General features: G+C 45.2%; 6 protein-coding genes across 11 annotated transcripts in view; 2 read left to right on the plus strand and 4 right to left on the minus strand.

Annotated features, from left to right (window-relative positions):
• LOC135334791 (CUB and sushi domain-containing protein 1-like) overlaps positions 1-13,244 on the minus strand; it is a 42,311-nt gene extending 29,067 nt beyond the window's left edge. Inside the window, exon 1 of the mRNA XM_064530116.1 lies at positions 12,245-13,244. The gene's annotated coding sequence lies outside the window, so the exon portion shown is untranslated. The remainder of the gene's footprint in view (positions 1-12,244) is intronic.
• The window catches only part of LOC135334817 (complement receptor type 1-like), a 47,375-nt gene extending 26,212 nt beyond the window's left edge, over positions 1-21,163 (minus strand). The window contains exons 1-8 of one of the 3 annotated variants that reach the window (XM_064530157.1): positions 21,012-21,163; positions 20,540-20,914; positions 20,305-20,490; positions 20,062-20,247; positions 19,821-20,012; positions 19,408-19,773; positions 5,417-5,567; positions 4,742-5,057 (exon numbers count right to left, since the gene is read on the minus strand). In XM_064530157.1, the coding sequence (XP_064386227.1) occupies positions 4,871-5,057; positions 5,417-5,567; positions 19,408-19,773; positions 19,821-20,012; positions 20,062-20,247; positions 20,305-20,490; positions 20,540-20,914; positions 21,012-21,081 (1,713 nt within the window). In that variant the 5' untranslated portion in view covers positions 21,082-21,163 and the 3' untranslated portion in view covers positions 4,742-4,870. Of the gene's footprint in view, positions 1-4,741; positions 5,058-5,416; positions 5,568-18,437; positions 18,767-19,127; positions 19,280-19,407; positions 19,774-19,820; positions 20,013-20,061; positions 20,248-20,304; positions 20,491-20,539; positions 20,915-21,011 lie in introns of those variants that run through there. The other 2 variants (XR_010394371.1, XM_064530158.1) reach the window with 2 other exon arrangements.
• Positions 174-4,767, plus strand: LOC135334811 (uncharacterized). Its single transcript, XM_064530149.1, has 12 exons — positions 174-355; positions 445-487; positions 576-749; positions 958-1,042; positions 1,163-1,342; positions 1,393-1,493; positions 2,177-2,294; positions 2,351-2,569; positions 2,697-2,852; positions 3,036-3,188; positions 3,808-4,185; positions 4,535-4,767. Exons 1-12 carry the CDS (start codon positions 187-189, stop codon positions 4,688-4,690), a joined length of 1,932 nt encoding a protein of 643 aa, XP_064386219.1. The 5' UTR covers positions 174-186; the 3' UTR covers positions 4,691-4,767.
• On the minus strand, positions 7,262-10,046 carry LOC135334808 (sushi, von Willebrand factor type A, EGF and pentraxin domain-containing protein 1-like). Its single transcript, XM_064530144.1, has 10 exons — positions 9,920-10,046; positions 9,477-9,845; positions 9,236-9,427; positions 8,984-9,175; positions 8,743-8,928; positions 8,484-8,696; positions 8,245-8,415; positions 7,881-8,192; positions 7,685-7,835; positions 7,262-7,581 (listed from the first exon to the last, which is right to left on the minus strand). The coding sequence occupies exons 1-10, from the start codon at positions 9,987-9,989 to the stop codon at positions 7,416-7,418; spliced, it is 2,022 nt and encodes a 673-aa protein (XP_064386214.1). The 5' UTR covers positions 9,990-10,046; the 3' UTR covers positions 7,262-7,415.
• LOC135334828 (uncharacterized) lies at positions 14,636-18,510 on the plus strand. Of its 4 annotated transcripts, none has more exons than XM_064530177.1 (12): positions 14,636-14,814; positions 14,991-15,017; positions 15,099-15,272; positions 15,425-15,509; positions 15,623-15,794; positions 15,845-15,945; positions 16,006-16,064; positions 16,125-16,343; positions 16,498-16,653; positions 16,837-16,989; positions 17,526-17,903; positions 18,262-18,510. In XM_064530177.1, the coding sequence occupies exons 6-12, from the start codon at positions 15,888-15,890 to the stop codon at positions 18,415-18,417; spliced, it is 1,179 nt and encodes a 392-aa protein (XP_064386247.1). In that variant the 5' UTR covers positions 14,636-14,814; positions 14,991-15,017; positions 15,099-15,272; positions 15,425-15,509; positions 15,623-15,794; positions 15,845-15,887; the 3' UTR covers positions 18,418-18,510. The 4 variants fall into 4 exon arrangements, with proteins under 4 accessions (XP_064386247.1, XP_064386246.1, XP_064386243.1 ...); XM_064530176.1 differs by having other exon boundaries at positions 15,623-15,791; XM_064530173.1 differs by having other exon boundaries at positions 15,623-15,945.
• Positions 21,164-21,338: 175 nt separating the features above from the next.
• Positions 21,339-24,406, minus strand: LOC135334804 (uncharacterized). The gene is made up of 2 exons (XM_064530131.1): positions 24,310-24,406; positions 21,339-23,827 (listed from the first exon to the last, which is right to left on the minus strand). Exon 2 carries the CDS (start codon positions 23,825-23,827, stop codon positions 21,494-21,496), a length of 2,334 nt encoding a protein of 777 aa, XP_064386201.1. The 5' UTR covers positions 24,310-24,406; the 3' UTR covers positions 21,339-21,493.
• Between the last annotated feature and the right edge of the window lie 48 nt (positions 24,407-24,454).

Consider the following 24,454-nt stretch of genomic DNA (forward strand, 5'->3'; position numbering starts at 1 on the left):
CACTACTAGTGTTACCTTGCTGTCCCCAGCATGTGGACACAACACACAGCAAAAGTAGCAGAAGCTGAACACCTTGAGTCTTCATTGTTTGTATCTTGGCTTGCACACATCCAAAAAACAGCTAATTGGCTTGCATGACACACATCCAAAACAGTTATCTTCCATTAATGATCTTTACCCACCCACATGGCCTGGCACAGAGCAGCAAGACCTTGGTTCACACTCCCTCTCCTCAGACACCATCACTGTCCTTCACCCACTGTCCTCCAGGTGGTGTCTCCATGGCAGCTCTCCTGTCCTCAGCCCACCACTCTACTACCCCTCATCAGACAATGGTCACAACACTCAGATACTGGTGAGACATTGTGAGAATAGTATGGTGGTCCGTAGAATGAGACCCATCCCCTCACACACACACACACGCACACCCACACACACACACAGGTACCTCCACTAGTCAGTACAGGGAACTAAGAGAGCTAGTAAGGTAAGGCTCTGTAGCGTGTTGAAAACACACTATTATATGCAGAGTCGACATTTATAGTATACGTCAATATTTAACTTCTTGCCACCAGTTCTGGACAATATGATAGAGCACTGGATTTGTGGGAGGAGTCTAAGATGAGTGGTAGCATGGACACGGACAGTTACACGGTTGTCATGGCAATGTGTGAGAGGCTGGGTAGCTCAGAGGCTGCACTGGCCCTGAGGGAGGACATGAGGTCACAGGGGCTGGCAATGGGGGACAGGTATTACTAGCATATCAACCAACCTGACATCCTCTGTAATGGATGCGTTTGTAGCCCTTTCATAGCTCTGTCTATTGAATGTGCTTTATTATTCTTTATTGATGATTTTCCTCACAAATAAGCATGTTTGATAGCTTACTTTAATTGGCATAATTTAACGTACATACCCACAATGTTGGTTGCTTAACTCTGATGCCCTCCTGCACAGATGTTGTCTCCACTTAGTGACCACCCTCATTGCTGATGATAGGGCTGGGGAGGCTGTGGAGGTCATGAGGGGGGAGTGGTTGCAGGTACACACACTAACCACCCACCACACCCCTCACACTCATCCTGTACCTACACTAACCACCCACCACACCCCTCACCCCTCACACTCATCCTGTACCTACACTAACCACCCACACACACAGACTGGTACGTGCTTCCTACCAGTAGTAGCTAAACAGTTACTAGATAACAAGCATCCTGCACTGGCTCTGGAGGCGTGCTCGCTGACCTCTGACCCCTCCCACCCCCTCCTGTGTGTACAGCTGGAGTGTCTTGGTTCCCTCGGACAAGTGGAGGAAATGCAACAACTCTTGGAGGAGGTGGTCTGGAAAACCAGGAAAAATAATTCACTTATTTATATTCTATTATACAGTCTGTTGGTGTTGAGAGTGATTCGTTGCAAGTGGCCTTTGTTAATGGCCTGTCACTGGCTGGCCTCCACCACAGAGCAATGGAGCGTCTCTCTAGTCTCAAGTGAGGGCCACTGATACCAGTGTAATCTTCAGCATCTTAGAGTATCTACTAACTACAGTGTACTGTGTCCTGTACTGCCTCTGCCTGTGTTCCTGCTACAGGTGTATTGCTAGCCCATATAGAGTATGTACTAACTACAGTGTACTGTGTCCTGTACTGCCTCTGCCTGTGTTCCTGCTACAGGTGTATTGCTAGCCCATATAGAGTATGTACTAACTACAGTGTACTGTGTCCTAGCTGTACTGCCTCTGCCTGTGTTCCTGCTACAGGTGTATTGCTAGCCCATATAGAGTATGTACTAACTACAGTGTACTGTGTCCTGTACTGCCTCTGCCTGTATTCCTGCTACAGGTGTATTGCTAGCCCATATAGAGTATGTACTAACTACAGTGTACTGTGTCCTGTACTGCCTCTGCCTGTGTTCCTGCTACAGGTGTATTGCTAGCCCATATAGAGTATGTACTAACTACAGTGTACTGTGTCCTAGCTGTACTGCCTCTGCCTGTGTTCCTGCTACAGGTGTATTGCTAGCCCATATAGAGTATGTACTAACTACAGTGTACTGTGTCCTGTACTGCCTCTGCCTGTCTTCCTGCTACAGGTGTATTGCTAGCCCATATAGAGTATGTACTAACTACAGTGTACTGTGTCCTGTACTGCCTCTGCCTGTGTTCCTGCTACAGGTGTATTGCTAGCCCACGGACACTGTGTCTGTTACTAGAGGCCACCAGGAGAGGGGAGGATGTGGGATCAGCTGCTGCTGTGTTCCACACACTCTGGGAGCAAACCTTCACTCTTAAGGTACGTTAATACAGTCCCCCTATAAAAGCTAGATATGATTAACATTTCCAATATAGGATCTCTCTGTCCAGTTCCTCCAGACATCAGTGTCAGCTGCTGAAGAGGACAGGAGCTCTTACCTGCTCAGAGCTGCCAATGCTTGTCTCCACCTTCAAGCCCTAGCTCTGAGGGACACGGCATCAGAACACAGTGAAGCTGAAGAGCAGTTCTTGAGTTATGATTTCCCCTCTTTCCTTCATCAACAAAGTGTGTATCCCGACCAGCACACATACGCAGTACGTTACCATAGCTACCACTACAAACACTGTTAATTTGTTCCTCATTTAGAGAGGCCAATTTCAATTTTAATGCACTAAAATTATGGAAATTCTTTTTATTGCTAATTATTTTATCCCCCCTCAGACATTATTACTGAGGCTGTGTTTTGATGAGGGGTCTCTAGACACTGCTGATCGTGCCATCAAGTCTCTGTTCCAGTGTGGTTCACCTTTGACCTCCGAGGCCTTTGTCGAGTGGGCGGGACACTGCGGCCCAATCACCCCTCAACAAGCTAACAGGGTAAGCCATACAATACCCCGAGGCTATACAGTCGGCTCTGTAATAATAATTCTGATAACCCAAATTCAACGATTTTCTGATTTTCTAAAGCACTCTTTCTAATAATTATGCTCAAATATCTCATTTGTAATGGGCCATAAGTTCCCATTTTCAATGCTATACTGTTACAGATTCTTTTCTCAGGTGTTGGGTTTAATTCGTCGTAATTTCCGTGCCCGCTATGATATTCGACTGACACTGGAGGACTATGTGCGGCTGTTGGGGGTGGAGCTTGTGTGTGGAGGGGACCCCAAGCAACTCACACACTCATTCAGCTACATCAGGACCATCAAGAATGTGAGCTATAATTGTATAGTGCATGGTTGGTATAATTATATACGAGGAGGGTAGTTGGGCATCTTTCAACAGCCATAACTTTAGTACTGTTGATCTTTAGTACCAAAAATGTTATGATTTTCTGAAAGCTTAGAAAAATACCTTTCAAATGGTGTGTTTCAATCCAAAAGTTCGTTGGGGCTAGAATTTGTCATTTTTCGGCCTTGGACCATGGGCTATTATCCATGATGTGGCCAAATTGGAAATTAGTTTTATTGCTCAAATAGAAACCTTGATGACACCATTTGAAAGGTCTCTTTCTAAGCTTTCAGAAAATCAGAAAATCGCTGAAATTGTATCCACGATACTCAAGTTATGGCAGCTGAAGAGTCCCTGAACCATCGTACTATTCTGAGATTAAACGAAGGGGGGGGGGGTAGTTGAACATTTTTCAGCTGCCATAACTTTAGTATCGTTGATCCAATGTCAAAAATGTTATAATTTTAGATACGTTTCAAGTGATGTGTTTCAATTTCATTACCCCCCTCCCACACACACACACGCGCACACACACGCACGCACGCACACACACACACGCACACACACACACACACACACACACACACACACACACACACAGACAATGTCCAACCAGGGACTACTCACAGAGACCAGTCACTGGTACCCTATCATCAGTGCCCTAGCAACACTAGGCCCAGTGGGGGGACCCCTGTTCATTACCTATGATGACATGCTCACATGCGGAGTGGAGCCTGACCTGCTCATGTACAAGATCATAGCCAGTGCTGCACAGACCAACAGCACAGCTGCCCACTCTGCAGCAGTCGACTGGTGGAGAATGCTCAACTCTAGAGTGAAGCCAGACGTAGAGTTAATGAACACGCTGATCCGCTGCTGTGAGGTGTGTGGGGAGTGGGAGAGAGGTTTCCTGTTCCTGGGGCTGTTCGAGCAGTGCCAACTATCACCTGACATGGACACCTTTGATGCCCTCTTTAAGGTAGGGCATCTGTTTACTGACAATTAAGATCCCCTAAAAGATATTGTGTTTTTTGGCGCTTGCTATTAAGGATTAAGTAGTTAATAATTGTGACCTATAATCTAGTCAACCCAGAGGAGGTCCGACATGCGTGCACGAATCACTACAAGTGATATGTCCAGGCCAAATGCACTAGCACTTGTAGTGATTCGTGCACGCATGTCGGACCTCCTCTGTAGTCAACCACTGCACACTTGACCAAAATACTAACCCCACATCACCCACCCACCCACACCCACACACACTCCCCCACCTTACACACACACACACACACACACACACACACACACACACACACACACCTACACAGATCTGTGATGCTACAAGAGACCATGATCGACTGATGGCTCTGAGCTCACTAGCAGAGACAATATTACCACAGCAACGAGATCATGTGAGAGATGAGGTCCAGAGAATACACAACAATTGGACTGATAGTGAACAACATCATTCAGAGTCAGAATAGTAGCTACACAATGTCGTCATTAATATTAGTGGTTGTGCTTATTTGTGGTATTTTTTCTCATGTTCAACTTGACAGCGTTTTTGAAATGAAATAACATTGTAAGAGGGGAGGGGCTGATGAAGTATGTATAACTGCATGCTCTATCAATCTGAAATACAATTATGCGATAATACAGTTTAGTTATCCTATAACAGCAGCTGGAGCCTCCCGCCCACTCATAGTCGAGTAGGCATCGTTTTGTGTATAGTTGTAGTCGCCTCTGACCTCTCCGGAGGCTGAGATCTCCTCATAAGTTACAGGGACGGTCTCGTAGATAATAGCTGCACTCTGACCCTGGTCAGTAAGGGGAATATCTTGAGGAGCAGTCCTGTGTGTGTGTGAAGATAATTATAATTATTAGCAAGCCTAGATTATATGGATGGATGGCCACAAGCAGTTTATTGGCACGTATATAGTGTTAAATTTGTGGCACCCATTCCAATGTAATAATGTATACGTAGTTGGTGATCAAACCAGACAATTTCCTGTGAGCTGGTGAACCACAGTGCCAACATGATATGAGATCATAATGGCAGTGCCATACAAGTGATTTTAAAACCCTGCTTTGGTGTTTTTAAAGATTAGGCATCACCAGTTTGTTTATCCATATGAAGGTTTACACTGAACATGCTAGGCGTAACTAAGCCGGCAGGAGGCAGACCTCAAAAAATGTTGACTGTAACTCACATTTTCCCTCCTCTCTTGTACCGGAGCACTAGGTAGGTCACCATCACTACAGTCACTGCAATCACTGCTACCACTACCAAGGTTACTACCACTCCTCCCACCACAGCACCAGTGTTGTCACACTGACAGAGAGAGCTCTCATCAGTAGAGGCTGTATAATGGGATAACCCACAAGCTGTTAGTACATATTGTTAGTACAACCTAACACAATGCACATGCTGCACTTACTTGCAGTGGGTACTTCAGTTACTGAAAAACATGCAGGATATAACGATGAGAACATAGACCCACTTACGTACCTAACTGCACACAGAAGGCTTGGATGACCCCAGTGTTGTCAGGAATCACACAGCAGTAGGAGCCAATGGGGCCTGACACAGACCCTCGACGATGGAGTCTGAGTACACCTGTATCTCCAACACTGTACAATAGATCAGTGTTTGAATCAGTAATGTCCGGACTCCTAGTGACAGCTGTTCCATTTGGTAGTAGCCAATCTCCTAATCCATTGGCACTATTGGGATTATCTTGTCCTGTACAGCAAATAGTTGAGTCAGTTCTGCAAGTCAATGCTGTCTCAGTGGTATCTCCGATGGTGTCTATGGCAACCTGTGAGTTCATAACAGCATAGTTGGTAGTTCCCATGGAGACGTAGACAGGAGGTACTGTGGGGGTGGGGGATTGTAACTCTGTTAGAGTTCATTGTACTAGCTTACATTGACAGGTTGGAGTTGATCCACTCCACAATCTGTCAGCTCCACACACTCTGGTAGCAGTGTTGGTAGTGGAGGGTACGTATTCATTCAAGCAGCTCTGTGTAGCCACTGTTCTCTCTACTTTGAGGCTGGAGTCTGAACTGGGAAGTCTGTAGCTGATCACTCCATTGGTTGGTATAGTGAGGTCAGGACAGATGGCTGCATATAGGGGTTATACAATCTATACCAACCATCACAACTATCACCACTTTACCTAAACAAACAAGATCTGATCCACCCTACGATCTGTCAGGCAGACACTCTCTAGTAGTGCTGGTATTCCTGGAACGTGTGTATCCAGACATGCAGCTCTGTCCGGCCACTGTTCCCTGCCGGTGTACACCGGGAGTAAAACGGCTGCTGTACATGATAACTCCATTGGCTGGCACAGGGAGCTGGCTAGGACATGTCACTGTGGAGACCGACACAATCTACTGATCAACCATTACCACTAGTTTGTACAACGCATACCTACACAGGTTGGAGCTGACCCACTCCACATTCCATCACTCCCACAAGTCCTGTTGGTGCTGCCTCAGTGGTACAGTTATAGGTGGCCACAGTGTTCTCACCCAGTGTCATGTTAGATCCTTTTTGGAGGCGGGCCACGCCCATCTAGTGTCATGTTAGAGTAGGAGACCCCTCCATTGGTGGGGGGAGGGAGGGACGAGCAGACCACTACATACAAGGGATATTATACACACCTGTATTTACATAGCAATCATTATCATCACCTTGCTGTCCCCAGCAGGTGGACACAGCACACAGCAACAGCAGCAGAAGCACAACACCTTGAGTCTTCATTGCTCTATGATTGCTCCAACTCTATGCTGAGTCAATGACGATATGCAGTTTATATGTTGATATAATTATATTTGTTTGGAAGTTGTTCCATTAATGATCTTTACCCCATGCTGGGCTGTTCCCACAGGACAATTTCTAATTCGCATGCGGCGTTACAATAGAACAAATGGCCTGGCACAGTAGCTTTTCTGTTAAATGAAATAACTTGTACTAAGCCAGAGGGGGAGGGGCTGATGAAGTACGTACAACGTGTCTGTAACTGCGCGAGTCATTATATGTGACAAGAGAGACAAAGTACACAAAGTAGCAAAATTATTTCACATCTGCAACATCTGCATCAACTAAACACTAAGTAAACATGAAACACAAAAGTCATAAATATGTGATAGATCAGTTCAGTTGTCGTATAATTACTCCAGCAGCTGGAACCTCACGCCCACTCACAGTCGCCCACTCACAGTCGAGTAGGCATTGTTTTGTGAGAAGATGTAGTCACCTTTGACATTTTTGGAGGCTGGGATTTCATCATAAATGGCAGGGACAGTCTCGTAGGTAGCGGCTGCACTTTGACCCTGGTCAGTAAGGGCGATATCTTGAGGAACAATCCTGTGTGTGGAGAGAACAGACGATAATACTCATAGTATTAGTTATGACAATAGCACTTTGTTCAGTGATTATTTCAACACAAACCACTTAAAAACCAACTCACATTTTCCCTCTTCTCTTGTACCGGAGCACTAGGTAGGTCACCATCACTACACCAGTTACTATAGTCACCACTGCTACCAGGGCCACCACTCCTCCCACAACAGCACCAGTGTTGTCACTCTGGGGACAGGGAGAGCTCTCATCAGTAGAGGCTGTAATGGAATGCATGAGACAACCCACAAGCTGTTAGTACCAACCTAACACAATACATGCTGTGTCTATCCCTCCACTGGTAGGCACCACACAGCAGTAGACACCACCAGGAGCAGTAGCTGTTCCACTCATCATCAGACTGACACTCATCTGACCTCTACTAACATACAACGCTCCATCCTCCATAACAACAGAGCCGTTAGGATAGTACCAATTTCCAGTGTTCCCCTCACAGCAGCCAGCAAGGTCAGTATGACAGACGAGGCCACTCCCCTCTCCCACGGAGGACAGGGAGATCTCAGAGAGTCCAGACAAGTAGTTGGTTGAGGAGAGGGACAAGTACACAGGGGGAGGGGCTGTAGGGGGTCATGATAATAATAGCCATTGCAGAAAGTGCCATGCACTTACTCTGACAAGATGGTGAGCTGCTCCAGTTTCCAGTACTCAAGCATGTGATGGTTTCAGAGCCAATCAGAAGGTATCCCGTGTCACAAGTGTAGGTCGCCTCTCCTCCAATCATTGTGCTGGTTGGTTGTCCAGGAGATCCGTTGGTAATAGAAGGAGGGGGGCCACAAGAAACTGTCAACAAGGATATTTACGTAACTGTACTCGACGAACACAAATAGTACAAAGTCCATTCCACTCACTTTGACAAGTTGGAGCTGACCCACTCCACACTCCATCACTCCCACAAGTCCTGGTGCTGCCTCCATTGAGAGTGTAGCCATTGTCACAGGTGAAGGTGGCCACAGTGTTCACTGGTCTCAGACTAGCAATCCCCATATTGTAGCCGATCATTCCATTGGTCGGAGCAATCAGGTCAGGACAGGTAGTGGGTGGTTTAGTGGGTCCTGTGTTCACTGTATTAAAGAGGTGAAGCAACTGTTAAGATGTAGTGGAACTCACCTTGACAGGTTGGAGCTGTTTCACTCCAGGTCCCATCATTCTGACAAGCTCTGAAACTCCCTCCAGTGAGAGTGTAGCCATTGTCACAAGTGAAGGTAGCAATGGTATTAATAGGTCTACTGTCAGCAAGTCCATCAGTGTAGGTAATGCCTCCATTCATTAGTGGTGGTAAATCAAAACAAGCTCCTGAAATAGTAAAAAGACATTCAATAAATAAAACTGTACAAATTCAATTCTTTACGCTGCTGGCAAGTTGGAGGTGACCCAAACCAGTTCCCTCCACTCACACAGACCCTGGTAGTGTCCCCTCCAGTGAGAGTGTAGCCAGGGTTACAGGAGTGCACAGCACTAGAGAGGAAAGGTCTGTTGTTAGTAGATCCATCACTGTACATAATCATCCCATTGATCAGTAAGGGTAAGTCAGGGCAGTTAGCTGTATGGGAGACGATACACTCAACAAACAAACAGTGTATACAAAGTCCATTCAACTCACTTTGACAAATTGGAGCTGATCCACTCCACACTCCACTCCCACAAGCCCTGGTGCTGTCTCCATTGAGAGTGTAGCCAGTGTTACAGGTGTAGGTGGCCACAGTGCCATCACTACGTGATTGGTCAGAGTAAGAGATCCCTCCATTGGTGGGGGGAGGGAGGGACAGACACGTCGATGACACCAATGGCGCCACTGTGTACAGATAATATTGGATAAGGTGACCATTGTACAATCCACTCACCCAGGTTAGCACAGAGGGTCATATCTCCTCCAGTAGTTAGTACAGTACAACAGTAGGACCCAGTTGGAGTGATGGGGTTGTTAGCCTCTCTACGGTTTAGTCTGATGATCTGAGGACCATTCCTGTTAATGTAGAACTGTTGTCCAGCAGTCGCTGAGCCACCTTTTTGCAGTACCACACTCCCATCAGGATACGTCCACTGTCCTAGTGCTCCATTATCATTGTTGTCACTACTTCTACAGCAGGTAGTGAGGTCAGTGTGACAGGTGAGAGAAGGGAGACCACTAGTAGCATCCTCTCCAATGGTATTGATGGGGATCTCAGTATTGTCAGTAGTGATGCTAGGACCAGATCCCAGAGTCAGGTAGACTGTTCAGTGATGAAAGGTCTACTAATTTAGCTATGCAACCTAATTCATAGCTCATACCTACTACTAATATTACCTTGCTGTCCCCAGCATGTGGACACAACACACAGCAAAACCAGCAGAAGCTGAACACCTTGAGTCTCCATTGTTTGCACTTAGCTTGCACATTCCAAAACAGTTATCTTCCACTTAGTTGGGCAGAGTCCAACCAACGCTTCCTCATTGGTTGGACTCCGCCCAACTATCTTCCACTACTGATTTTGACTGCATTGTTTATTATACTACACCATGCGCATACACACACATAGCCTCGATTCCAGGCCGCTTGAAAAGGGCCTGGAATCGAGGCTAACACACACACTGCCATGAGTGCCTAAAAACAGTCATTATTTATGACAAGGGAGAGAAGCTCGTACAGTAGAAGTAGCACACAAACAATTAAAATTAGTTCACATCTGCATTAAAGTAATGAAACACAAAAGTCATATAATTATGTGTGATATTTCAGTTCAGTTATCGTATATTCCTCCAGCAGCTGGAGCCTCACGCCCACTCATAGTCGAGTAGGCATTGTTCTGTGTGTAGCTGTAGTCACCTTTGACCTCTTTGGAGGCTGGGATCTCCTCATAAGTGGCAGGGACGGTCTCGTAGGTAGCGGCTGCATCTTGACCCTCGTCAGTAAGGGAGATATCTTGAGTAACAGTCCTGTATGTGTGTGGAGAACAGATGATATTACTCATAGTAGTAGTCATGACAATAAGTTTGTTTAGTTCATGAAGCTTGTTTACGCACAACAAAGTGAGTGCCTAAACTAACAACGCTCTGATACACGAACAACACAAACTACTTTAAACAAGAAGCTCACATTTCCTCTCCTCTGTTGTACCTGAGCAAAACATTTGTACATGCCCACACATTGATAATCTAGTCTGCTTGTCTTACCTCCAGAAGTAGACCCCGACAATGATACCCACCACAATGACAGCGGCTAGAATGAGTAACACAATGACTACACCTGCCACCACACCTCCTGTGTTGTTAGCTCCACCAGGATCTGTACATACATGGGAAGGTTGTGCTATATTATACATGGTCAGTATAAAAGGACAATTAACTTACTTGGAGGAGAGGTAGTGATGACTCCAGTCACTGAAACCATAGATAGTAGAGGAGAGGGATTGGAAACGCATACATAAATGCCCGGCCCATGCGTGTCACGGTTAAATTTCTTCCTTTCCTGCCTCTGTCACTAGAAATTGACCTTTGTCCTATGATAATTTTAGTATTTTAATCTTTAACAGCCAAAAGACAGGCAGGAAGGCTACTACTGACTAGCCAGAAAGAGACATGAGACAGGCAGGAAGGCTACTAGGATCAAGTTAGGCTACTAGCTTCCATTTGTGTTTCAGAAGTTAGTATTAGAGGAGTTTTCGCCATTGTATGAAATAGTTTACAGTGGGATCAGACACAGTGTTAATAGAAGTTCAAGAACATGTTAACTTCTCTTTTATAGATCTAGATCATAAACAATTCATTATACAAACAATTTAACATAATTATTGTATGTCTACTCGTGATGTAAAGACAGAAATAATGATGCAATTTTCTTGAACGTCCTCTTTGGTAGTGGTTCAGTGAACGTGCTACAGTCTGCCGATGTAAACTCTGAAGAAGCATCATCAGATGCACACAATCTGAGATTAAAAACAGTATCAGTTTGAGATAACAGTTACCTTGGGTCTTCCACAACTGACACTTCCGTCGTTTATTCTCTCATAACTCTTCCCCAAAAAACTTGCCGATCCATTCGTATAACTACAAATAAAGTGTACAATAGCATGTAGTAACATTAAAGGGTCACTTCTAGCCTATATACATTTGCTACTTCAACACCTACACTTCCACAAAATCCCACAAGTGAAAGTCATGAGTGTGATAATAAATTTGTCAGCAAATACTACCATGGAGAGTCAATCACAAAGTTGCTACATTTAAAAAACACTTAACATACCACTGTACTTGTCTTCAATCTCAAACAGGCTGTACTTCTTTTTGGAGAGATAAAAAAATCCCACAATCCTCAGCCAGTCAAGGAAAGGTTAAAAAAACTCATGAAACTCCTTTAGTAGACACTTCTAGGTTAAGGTACAACTATACTAGGTACTAAGAGCATAGTACTAACTGGCATAGCCCTGTGCAATATCCCTGAGGCCAAGGCACTTCTCTGTCCTTCTAAAAAGATGCCTTGCTTCAGTTACCGCTACAGCATTGCGTGGGCGTAGGCGAGACACGGATGGGCCGAAATTGTACTGAGTCCCACGCATGCGTTTCCAATCCCTCTCCTCTACTATCTATGCTGAAACACACCATATAAAAGTGATGAGAGCACAAACCCACTTACCTAACTGCACACAGAATGTCACATCTACTCCAGTATTGTCAGGAATCACACAGCAGTAGGAGCCAGTGGGGCCTGACACAGACCCTCGACGATGGAGTCTGAGTGCACCTGTATCTCCAACACTGTATCCCTTTCCTTACCATTCGTAAAAGTCTGGAACAGGAGCGTCTTTAGGTCGATCAATTAGTGTGGATCCGGCCTCACCACGCCTCCATGTCATTCTATTAGTCTAGATCCGGCTAGCAATTCTAGCTGGGACTCCCAGTTCTAGCTCGTTTTGTTTAGCGTGTCAGAGACTGGGAGAAGATGATTGGCACTCCCTGGCTCCTTTGGATGTACAGCTGTCCAGATCCCTAGAACATACCCTCCATTCTGACAAGTTATCAGTGCATAGGGTGCTTACTAGATTCTTGCCAGCCAGTACAGTTCAAGCTACACACAGCACCGCTCAACTATTCTCTACCCCATTATCTAGCTAAATCTGGTCCAACTAGACAGCAGACACAGCTAGTTAATTCAGTAAAGCCAGGGGTAGCCCTACTTCTACGGTTGTTCAGTACCCACGGTAACAATTCCTCTGGGCTGGGCTAACTAGTTGAGCCACGCCTCCCAATTCTCAAGGCTAGGTAACATGTCTCTGTCTAGCTGCTTCTTCAGCTTCTTGCTCAGTTTTGTGGCTTAGAGAAAGGCCAGCTACTCAGGGGGAAGAGTCCAGATGAAAGTCTGGCAGCCAGGTGACGTCCAAACGGTCAGTTATTCGTTCCACCAACTTTTTAATCTAGTCTAGTCCTGCTTGCACTGCTACTCTTCCTACTACTACTGCTGCTACTCTTCCTAGCTAGTCAAAGGTTTCTTTTTTTTTTTTTTTTTTTTAACTACATATGCACAAAGAGACATCAAAGCTTACATCAAAGGACACAGATTTTTAGCCTACTTGACTGATAAGGCCGTTACCTAGACTACAGTTTGTTTGTCAGGGAGGAGCTCACATACAACTTCATCTAATTCATCATAACGATTCGTTACAGTTGTTGTAATTTCTACAACAGATTGCCAAGGAAAGAGGTATAGTAGATCAGTGTCTGAATCAGACTCCGGCCTAGTGACACTGAGCTGTTCCATTTGGTAGTAGCCAATATCCTAATCCATTGCCACTATTGGGATTATCCTGTCCTGTACAGCAAATAGTTGAGTCAGTTCTGCAAGTCAATGCTGTCTCAGTGGTATCTCCCGATGGTCTCTATGGAAACCTGTGAGTTCATAACAGCATAGTTGGTGGTTCCCATAGAGACGTAGACAGGAGGTACTGTGGGGGTGGGGGATTGTAACTCTGTTAGAGTTCATTGTACTAGCTTACATTGACAAATGAGATTTAATCTACTCTAGGTCCCATCATTCTGACAAGCTCTGAAACTACCTCCAGTGAGAGTGTAGCCATTGTTACAAGTATAGGTAGCAATGGTATTAATAGGTCTGCTGTCAGTAAGCCCGGTCCATCAGTGTAGGTAATGACTCCATTCATTAGTGGTGGTAAATCAGAACAAGTTCCTAAAATAGCATTCAATAAAAAGTACACTTACGCTGGACACACTGCATGGGTCCGAACCATCCCAGGTACCCCCACTAGTACGAACTGCACAAGAGTGACAGAGCTCACCTTGACAAGTTGGAGGTCCATCTCCCTCCACTCACACAGAACCTGGTGGTATGTACAGTGAAAGTACCTCCAGTGAGAGTGTAGTTAGTGTTGCAGGAGTGCACAGCATTAGAGGAGAAAGGTCTGTTGTTAGTGGATACAGCACTGTACATAATCATCCCATTGGTCAGTGGGGGTAATTCAGGGCAGTTAGCTGTATGGGAGATGATACATTCAACCATAGATAATAGAGCACAGTCTCTATTATCTATGATTCAACAAACAAACAGTACAAAGTCCATTCCACGTACGCTGACACACTGGAGCCGATCCACTCCACACTCCACTCTTACAAGTCCTGGTGGTGCCTCCATTGAGAGTGTAGCCAGTGTCACAGGTGTAGATGGCCACAGTGTTCTCACCCAGTGGTGAGTCAGAGTAGGAGATCACTCCATTGGTGGGGGGAGGGAGGGAGAGGCATAATACTGTGAGAATGTAATATTGTATAATTATGATGACCAGGTAAGTACCTATACCATGTACTCTATCAACAGCAATCATTAAATAGATTACCTTGCTGTCCCCAGCAGGTGGACACAACACACAGCAATAGCAGCAAAAGCTGAACACCTTGAGTCTGCAACATCTCAGCTTCTTGCATGCATGACACTAGCCTAGAGACCAGGCCGATTAAAATTAATCGGCCTGGATTCGAGGCTAGCATGACACACCCCAAAACACCATTAATGATCTTTACCCACTCACATGGCCTGGCAGAGAGCAGCAAGACCTTGGTTCACACTCCCTCTCCTCAGACACCATCACTGTCCCTCACCCGCTGTCCTCCAGGTGGTGTCTCCATGGCAGCTCTCATGTCCTCAGCCCACCACCCTACTACCCCTCATCAGACAATGGTCACAACACTCAGCTACTGGTGAGACATTGTGAGAATAGTATGGTGGTCCGTAGAATGAGACCCATCCCCTCACACACACCCACACCCACACACGCACACACACACACACACACACACACACACACACACACAACACACACGCACACACACACACACCCATCCATCCACACACACACACACACCCACACACACAGGTACAGGGAACTAAGAGAGCTAGTAAGGTAAGGCTCCGTAGTGTGTTGAAAACACTCTACTTGCAGAGTCGACATTTTTAATATTCAATTCAACTTCTTTTCTCCCAGCTCTGGACAATATGATAGAGCGCTGGATTTGTGGGAGGAGTCTAAGATGAGTGGTAGGATGGATACGGACAGTTACACGATGGTCATGGCAATGTGTGAGAGGCTGGGTAGCTCAGAGGCTGCACTGGCCCTGAGGGAGGACATGAGGTCACAGGGGCTGGCAATGGAGGACAGGTATTACTAGCATAGCAACCAACCTGACATCCTCTGTAATGGATGCATTTGTAGCCCTTTCAAAATAAGCATGTTTGATAGCTTACTTTAATTGGCATAATTTAACGTACATACACACAATGTTGGTTGCTTAACTCTGATGCCCTGCACAGATGTTGTCTCCACTTAGTGACCACCCTCATTGCTGATGACAAGGCTGGGGAGGCTGTGGAGGTCATGAGGGGGGAGTGGTTGCAGGTACACACACTAACCACCCACCACACCCCTCACACTCATCCTGTACCTACTCTAACCACCCACTATACCCCTCACACTCATCCTGTACCTACACTAACCACCCACACACACAGACTGATACGTGCAGTAGTAGCTAAACAGTTACTAGATAACAAGCATCCTGCACTGGCTCTGGAGGTGTGCTCGCTGACCTCTGACCCCTCCCACCCCCTCCTGTGTGTACAGCTGGAGTGTCTTGGTTCCCTCAGACAAGTGGAGGGAATGCAACAACTCTTGGAGGAGGTGGTCTGCAAAATTAAGAACAATAATTCACTTATTTATATTCTATTATACAGTCTGTTGGTGTTGAGAGTGATTCGTTGCAAGTGGCCTTTGTTAATGGCCTGTCACTGGCTGGCCTCCACCACAGAGCAATGGAGCATCTCTCTAGTCTCAAGTGAGGGCCACTGATACTAGTGTAATGTGCAGCAACTTATAGAGTATGTACTAACTAAAGATGTGGGATCAGCTGCTGCTCTATTCCACACACTCTGGGAGCAAACATTCACTCTTAAGGTATGTTAATACAGTCCCCCTATAAGAGCTAGATATGATTAACCTTTCCAATAATTATAGGATCTCTCTGTCCAGTTCCTCCAGACATCAGTGTCAGCTGCTGAAGAGGACAGGAGCTCTTACCTGCTCAGAGCTGCCAATGCTTGTCTCCATCTTCAAGCCCTAGCTCTGAGGGATACTGCATCGGAACACAGTGAAGCTGAAGAGCAGTTCTTGAGTTATGATTTCCCCTCTTTCCTTCATCAACAAAGTGTGTATCCCGACCAGCACACATACGCAGTATGTTACCATAGCTACCACTACAAACACTGTTAATTTGTTCCTCATTTAGAGGCCAATTTCAATTTTAATATAATTTATATATAAATTATATACTAAAATTATATATATACTAAAATTATGTTTTTATTGTTAATTATTTTATCCCTCTCAGACATTGTTACTGAGGCTGTGTTTTGATGAGGGATCTCTAGACACTGCTGATCGTGCCATCAAGTCTCTGTTTCAGTGTGGTTCACCTTTGACCTCCAAGGCCTTTGTCGAGTGGGCAGGACACTGCGGCCCAATCACCCCTCAACAAGCTAACAGGGTAAGCCATACAATACCCCGAGGCTATACAGTCGGCTCTGTAATAATAATTCTGATAACTCAAATTCAACGATTTTCTGATTTTCTAGAAAGAGCTCTTTCTATAATTATAATAATAATCTAATTTGTAATGGGCCATAAGTTCCCATTTTCAATGCTATGCTGTTACAGATTCTTTTCTCAGGTGTTGGGTTTAATTCGTCGTAATTTCCGTGCCCGCTATGATATTCGACTGACACTGGAGGACTATGTGCGGCTGTTGGGGGTGGAGCTTGTGTGTGGAGGGGACCCCAAGCAACTCACACACTCATTCAGCTACATCAGGACCATCAAGAACGTGAGCTATAATAATAGTGCATTGTTGGTATAATTATATACGAGGAGGATAGTTGAGCATCTTAGCCATAACTTTAGTACTGTTGATCCAATGTCAAAAATTTTAGGATTTTCTGAAAGCTTAGAAAAAGTCCTTTCAAATGATGTGTTTAAATCCAAAAGTTTATTGGGGTCATAATTTGTCATTTTTCGGCCTTGGACCATGGGCTATTATCCATGGTGTGGCCAAATTGGGAAACATTTTTATCGCTCAAACAGAAACTTTGATGACACCATTTGAAAGGTCTCTTTCTAAGCTTCCAAAAAATTAAAAAATCGTTTAAATTGTATCCACGATACTCAAGCTATGGCAGCTGAAAGAGTTCCCGAACTATCGTACTATTTTGAGATTAAACGAAGGGGGGGGGTAGTTGCATGGGCATATTTCAGCTGCCATAACTTTAGTATCGTTGATCCAATGTCAAAAATGTCTGAAAGATACGTTTCAAGTCATGTGTTTCAATTTCATTACCCCCCCCCCCCCACATGCACACACAGACAATGTCCAACCAGGGGCTACTCACAGAGACCAGTCACTGGTACCCTATCATCAGTGCCCTAGCAACACTAGGCCCAGTGGGGGGACCCCTGTTCATTACCTATGATGACATGCTCACATGCGGAGTGGAGCCTGACCTGCACATGTACAAGATCATAGCCAGTGCTGCACAGACCAACAGCACAGCTGCCCACTCTGCAGCAGTGGACTGGTGGAGAATGCTCAACTCTAGAGTGAAGCCAGATGTAGAGTTAATGAACACGCTGATCCGCTGCTGTGAGGTGTGTGGGGAGTGGGAGAGAGGTTTCCTGTTCCTGGGGCTGTTCAAGCAGTGCCAATTATCACCTGACATGGACACCTTTGATGCCCTCTTTAAGGTAGGGCATCTGTTTACTGACAAGATCCCTAAAAGATATTTTGTTTTTTGGCGCTTGCTATTAAGGATTAAGTAGTTAATAATTGTGACCTATAATCTAGTCAACCCAGAGGAGGTCCGACATGCGTGCACGAATCACTACAAGTGATATGTCCAGGCCAAATGCACTAGCACTTGCAGTGATTCGTGCACGCATGTCGGACCTCCTCCGTAGTCAACTACTGCACACTTGACCAAAATACTAACCCCACCTCACACACACACCCACCTCACACACATACCCACACACACACACACACACACACACACACACACACACACACACACACCTACACACACACACACACACACCTACACAGATCTGTGATGCTACAAGAGACCATGATCGACTGATTGCTCTGAGCTCACTAGCAGAGACAATACTACCACAGCAACGAGATCATGTGAGAGATGAGGTCCAGAGAATACACAACAATTGGACTCATAATGAACAGCATCATTCAGAGTCAGAATAGTAGCTACACAATGTCGTCATTAATATTAGTGGTTGTGCTTATTTGTGGGATTTTTTCTCATGTTCAACTTAACAGCGTTTTTGAAATGAAAAACATTGTGAGAGGGGAGGGACTGATGAAGTATGTATAACTGCATGCTCTATCAATCTGAAATACAGTTTAGTTATCCTATACAGCAGCTGGAGCCTCCCGCCCACTCATAGTCGAGTAGGCATCGTTTTGTGTATAGCTGTAGTCACCTCTGACCTCTCCAGAGGCTGAGATCTCCTCATAAGTGACAGGGACGGTCTCGTAGATAATAGCTGCACTCTGACCCTGGTCAGTAAGGGGAATATCTTGAGGAGCGGTCCTGTGTGTGTGTGTGAAGATAATTATAATTATTAGCAAGCCTAGATTATATGGATGGATGGCCACAAGCAGTTTATTGGCACGTATATAGTGTTAAATTTGTGGCACCCATTCCAATGTAATAATGTATACGTAGTTGGTGATCAAACCGGACAATTTCCTGTGAGCTGGTGAACCACAGTGCCAACATGATATGAGATCATAATGGCAGTGCCATACAAGTGATTTTAAAACCCTGCTTTGATGTTTTTAAAGATTAGGCATCACCAGTTTGTTTATCCATATGAAGGTTTACACTGAACATGCTGGGCGTAACTAAGCCGGCAGGAGGCAGACCTCGAACATTTTTGACTTTAACTCACATTTTCCCTCCTCTCTTGTACCGGAGCACTAGGTAGGTCACCATCACTACAGTCACTGCAATCACTGCTACCACTACCAACGTTACTACCACTCCTCCCACCACAGCACCAGTGTTATCACAACTGACAGAGAGAGCTCTCATCAATAGAGGCTGTATAATGGACAATTCAAGCTGTTTGTTAGTACCAACCTAACACAATGCACATGCTGTGCTTACTTGCAGTGGGTACTTCAAAACACATGCAGAACAAGGATGAGAACATAGACCCACTTACATACCTAACTGCACACAGAAGGCTTGGATGACCCCAGTACTGTCAGGAATCACACAGCAGTAGGAGCCAGTGGGGCCTGACACAGACCCTCGACGATGGAGTCTGAGTGCATCTGTATCTCCAACACTGTACAGTAGATCAGTGTCTGAATCAGTAATGTCCAGTTTCCTTGTGACAACTGTTCCATTCGGTAGTAGCCAATATCCTAATCCATTGGCACTATTGGGATTATCTTGTCCTGTACAGCAAATAGTTGAGTCAGTTCTGCAAGTCAATGCTGTCTCAGTGGTATCTCCGATGGTGTCTATGGCAACCTGTGAGTTCATAACAGCATAGTTGGTGGTTCCCACGGAGACGTAGACAGGAGGTACTGTGGGGGTGAGGGATTGTAACTCTGTTAGAGTTCATTGTACTTACATTGACAAGTGAGAGCTGATCCACTCCACAATCTTTCAGCTCTACACACTCTGGTAGCAGTGCTGGTAGTGGAGGGTACGTATCCATTCAAGCAGCTCTGTGTAACCACAGTTCCTCGAGGGCGGTGTGGTGCGGTACTAGAGCTGTAGATGATCACTCCATTGGTTGGTACAGTGAGGTCAGGACAGGTGGCTGTGGAGGCAGCACAATCTATCAACCATCAACACATAGTGGAACTCACATTGACAGATTGGAGCTGTTCCACTCCAGGTCCCATCATTCTGACAAACTCTGAAACTCCCTCCAGTGACAGTGTATCCATTATCACAAGTGTAGGTAGAAACGCTATCAACAGGTCTGCTGCCAGCAGGTCCATCAGTGTAGGTAATGCCTCCATTAAATATCGGTGGTAAATCAGAACAAGTTCCTGAAATAGTGAACATCACATTCAACACATAAACTGCACAAATTCAGATATACTTACCTTGACACACTGGAGCTAACCCACTCCACATTCCATCACTCTCACAAGTCCTGGTGCTGCCTCCATTCAGAGTGTAGCCAGTGTCACAGGTGTAGGTGGCCACAGTGTTCTCACCCAGCGTCATGTTAGAGTAGGAGATCCCTCCATTGGTGGGGGGAGGGAGGGACATACACGTCAGTGACACCACTGTGTACAGATGATATTGGATAAGGTAATCATTGTGCAATCCACTCACCCAGGTTAGCACAGAGGGTCATGTCTCCTCCAGTAGTTGGTACAGTACAACAGTAGGACCCGGTTGGAGTGAGGGGGTTGTTGGGAGATACTCTACGGTTTAGCACGATGACCTGCCTGGCATCCCTCACAATGTAGAACTGCTGTCCAGTATTCAATGCTGCAACATTTCCCACTACCTCACTCCCATCAGGATGCGTCCACTGTCCCAGTATTCCATTACCAAAGTTGTCGGCACCACTTCTACAGCAGGTAGTGAGGTCACTGTGACAAGTGAGAGATGGAAGACCACCCTGGGCCCCCTCTCCAATGGTAGTGATGAAGATCTCAGTATTGTTAGTGGTGATGCTAGGACCAGATCCCAGAGTCAGGTAGACTGTTTAGTGATACAAGATAATTAAATATATATATAGACTACAACCAAGTTCAAAGCTCATACCTAGATCTACTAGCAATCATTATCACAGTATTACCTTGCTGTCCCCAGCAGGTGGACACAACACACAGCAAAAGCAGCAGAAACTGAACACCTTGTGTCTTCATTGCATGCAACTTCTCTCCACTACTACTCTAGCACAGTTATCTGTTTGGAAGTTGTTTCATTAATGATCTTTACCCACCAACAGGTTCCCTAAATATGCTGTCATTACCACAGCAACAAGATCATGTGAGAGATGAGGTCAGAACACACAGAAATGAAGTCAAAGCTACATGCTGTAATTAGTGGTCATGGTATATATGGTAATGATTAATTTAATTTGTGGTATCATTTCTCATGCATGCAATATGTTCAACTTGACTTGTGTTGTAATAAAAAATGAATTGTCAACATCACTTTTACACAGTTTTGCATGCAGCAGAATAAATAATGTGCTCAAAAACAATTAAAAAGGTTAAAACGTCTCTAACTATTCAACTAACTACAGCAACATAATTATGCTATAACTATATACTACTAACCCAGTACAAGCATGGCTACACTGGTAATAGCCACCAGATAGCTGGCTACCATTCCTTGTGCAGCATTGGACGGATCGAAGGCAAGCTTCTCATAAAACAGCGACTGGGATATCCTAAAATCACCACACTTGTTGATATTATCAGGGGGTGGGTTATGACGGCTCTCCACTTCATTGATCATCACAGACATGCCCTCGAGGAGATCGGGTACAATATGGCAATGTAGGAACCAAAGACCGGGATTATCGGAACGGAACTGAAGCACAACGTAACCTCCACCGGGAACAATCACAGTATCCTTGCGAAGTGTTTTATTGGATATCTCGAAAGATGGTTTCATGCCCACAGCCCAGGATGGATTGCTGCACAGCCTGTCATCACACACAATGTCTTCTCTAGGGCCTTCTAGAAATCCAGTGTTATTATTGTAAGGTCCGTATCCAACATCAACCACGTGGAATTGATGGCCATGCAAATGGAAGGGATGACTGGAAGCTTCACCTTCACGCACGTCTTCACCAATAGCACTGAGAACAATACGTATTGTCTTGTTAAATGAAGTGATTTCCCTCATGTGTGTACAGCTGCATGGTTGCTCATTAGGGCATGGTGTCTGGAGGTTACAGAATTGTCCTGGTAAGAGGTCATCCTTCTGTGTCAGTGGAGGGGCGGGAGGTAGCCTCATGTTACGGCCATTTAGAGAGTCATGATCAGAACCAATATTGAAGAAGATCTCGCAATCTTGACAATCAGGGTCTAGTTCAGCCTCAGGCATTTGCTCGCTCGGTGTTGCTTCCAATCTCTTCAGTTGGTGGGCATTGATACAGCTGGTGTTGTACGAGGAATGGAAGTTCAGGAATGGGCAATTTACAGCCACACATCCACCGATATCGGCACAAGTTGAAGTGTTGAATGGAATAGAGTTTTGTTTGATCATCTCGTAGTCAGTAGATCGTGGTAATTGCTCAGGGCTTTGTCTGTAATGGAGTATGCCCTCGGCTAGATTACCGGCTGGAGTGTAGGGTGGGCCAGGGGAGTCCAGATCAACCTCCAGTGTCTCTGCACGTATCCAATAATCACTGACATCATCTCGTGGTTTCTGTCCTTTCACAATAAAGTCATATCTTTCTCCGGTGTGTATAATGAGGAACTGTGTCTCCACTGGCTCTATGAGGCTACCATCCGTACTAATCACAGTCAAATTATGCTCATCAATAGAAAACTTGAGAGCATACAAACTCTGAGCTCCTACTAGTCTGAAACGATACAATCCACCGTCGTTGAGAATATTGAATATCTCCAATCGTGTTTTGTTGTATGGTACATCATTGTGTCGTCCTTTACCGTTGATAAGCCCGGACCAAAATGGTATATCGCCGACCTCCAAACCGTCGGGCCCAGAGGAAGCCTCGTAGGCTGTGTAGGGGGTCCCTGTTTGCTCGCTGGGGGGTAGGGGGATGTCCCCGAATGGCTTGTCAGGGAAGAACTCCAGTCCTCCTTTAATCCTTGTGAATAGGTCGAGTGTAGTTCCCTCAGCCCACGCGTGAAGTTGGATAGTCCGAGTGCCAGGATCATCAATTACTGGGGCACCCAAAGCGCCCTCAAGCATTAGACGCCTTTCTACGGACTCTCGAATAATTAGACCACCAAACAAACCGTCGGCTCGTTGCTCCACTCTGTGGGAATGGTACCAGAACGTTCCAGTCGGCGCAGCTTCAAAGTAATATCGAAATGTTTCATAGGGGTCTATGGGGCATTGAGTAACCAAGACAACGCCATCCATCCATGGAGTGTTCCTCATATCCATACCATGCCAATGGATTGATGTACTCTCTGTGATCAGTCTATTATTAACACTGACAATCACCTTCTGTCCCTCGTACACTATAATAGTAGGGCCTGGGGCTATTCCATTGATGGCAATGAATGGACGATAAGTACGACCATCAGCTGTGAATGGAACAGTGCATTTAACAGAGCCAAAGTCTTCGTTCAATGTCACACAAACGTGGTCAGGATCAGTGTTTAATGGTTTCAAATGTCCAGAGGCGTTGAAATAATACGAGTTTCCCTCTTCTTCACGGAACTTGAATGCTTCTCTCTGCTCTATTGGGTTGGAGTAGACTGGGTTGCCCTCCTCCACTGTGTAGCTGGTGAAAGTTTGCAGCTCTTCTATAACTAGCGTGAAGTCACATTCATCCGCATCCTCGCGACACTCACACACACGACGTTGGACATCGCATTGGACATAGTCACGGTCAATGGTTTGGGCGTACGTTGTTGTCAAGGTAACAGCGGCCAGTAGGGATACCAACAGTAGGAGCTTCATCTGATGAGAGAACAATATACACTGGTTGAACAATATACACTGGTTGAACAATATACACTGGTTGAACAATATACACTGGTTGAACAATATACACTGGTTGAACAATATACACTTGGTTGAACAATATACACTGGTTGAACAATATACACTTGGTTGAACAATATACACTGGTTGAACAATATACACTGGTTGTGAATATTGTTATTGTGAAAGGTCAATGCGTTGAATAACAATATGTAATAATAGGTGTACCTCTTAGATCTAACAATTCTTCACTAAAAATCAACTTTTTCATCTACAAGCAACTGTATATATAGCTGGATAGTTTAGTATTTACCACATGCAATGTTGAATGGGATACACTTAGCATGTCAATTTATACACTTGTGTAATTAATATCTAGACTACATAAACTATAGACTGTAGTATGGTATGTCTAATATAAGCCACATTCATACCATCTCTCCACTTATTTCACTCACCTCTTTAGCTTTAGCAGTTCTTGCCCTTGTGTTTGTGTAGCCCTGAGCAGCCCCTCCCCATATAAGTATGTACAAGCTAATGCATTGTGGGTGTGACCACTCCTTGGAATGCTAAGCATGGTTGCACATCCGCTGCACCTTCCGG

Source organism: Halichondria panicea, chromosome 4 (assembly GCF_963675165.1).
Source record: "Halichondria panicea chromosome 4, odHalPani1.1, whole genome shotgun sequence".
In the NCBI taxonomy this organism is placed as follows: domain Eukaryota; kingdom Metazoa; phylum Porifera; class Demospongiae; order Suberitida; family Halichondriidae; genus Halichondria; species Halichondria panicea.

Excerpts from the sequence above, each read along its gene's own strand:
- LOC135334808 (XM_064530144.1), bottom strand. The coding sequence starts at position 9,989 with ATGGAGACTCAAGGTGTTCAGCTTCTGCTGGTTTTGCTGTGTGTTGTG. Across the intron at positions 8,697-8,742 it reads AACAGCTCCAACCTGTCAAG|TGAACACAGGACCCACTAAA; the intron begins GTGAGTTCCACT and ends TCTTTAATACAG. Across the intron at positions 7,582-7,684 it reads TACAAGAGAAGAGGGAAAAT|GATTGTTCCTCAAGATATCG; the intron begins GTGAGTTGGTTT and ends CTCCACACACAG.
- LOC135334811 (XM_064530149.1), top strand. The coding sequence starts at position 187 with ATGGCCTGGCACAGAGCAGCAAGACCTTGGTTCACACTCCCTCTCCTC. Across the intron at positions 750-957 it reads GGGCTGGCAATGGGGGACAG|ATGTTGTCTCCACTTAGTGA; the intron begins GTATTACTAGCA and ends CCTCCTGCACAG. Across the intron at positions 2,853-3,035 it reads CCCCTCAACAAGCTAACAGG|GTGTTGGGTTTAATTCGTCG; the intron begins GTAAGCCATACA and ends TTCTTTTCTCAG.
- LOC135334828 (XM_064530173.1), top strand. The coding sequence starts at position 15,771 with ATGCAACAACTCTTGGAGGAGGTGGTCTGCAAAATTAAGAACAATAAT. Across the intron at positions 15,946-16,005 it reads GAGCATCTCTCTAGTCTCAA|ATGTGGGATCAGCTGCTGCT; the intron begins GTGAGGGCCACT and ends TACTAACTAAAG. Across the intron at positions 16,990-17,525 it reads ACATCAGGACCATCAAGAAC|ACAATGTCCAACCAGGGGCT; the intron begins GTGAGCTATAAT and ends ATGCACACACAG.
- LOC135334804 (XM_064530131.1), bottom strand. The coding sequence starts at position 23,827 with ATGAAGCTCCTACTGTTGGTATCCCTACTGGCCGCTGTTACCTTGACA.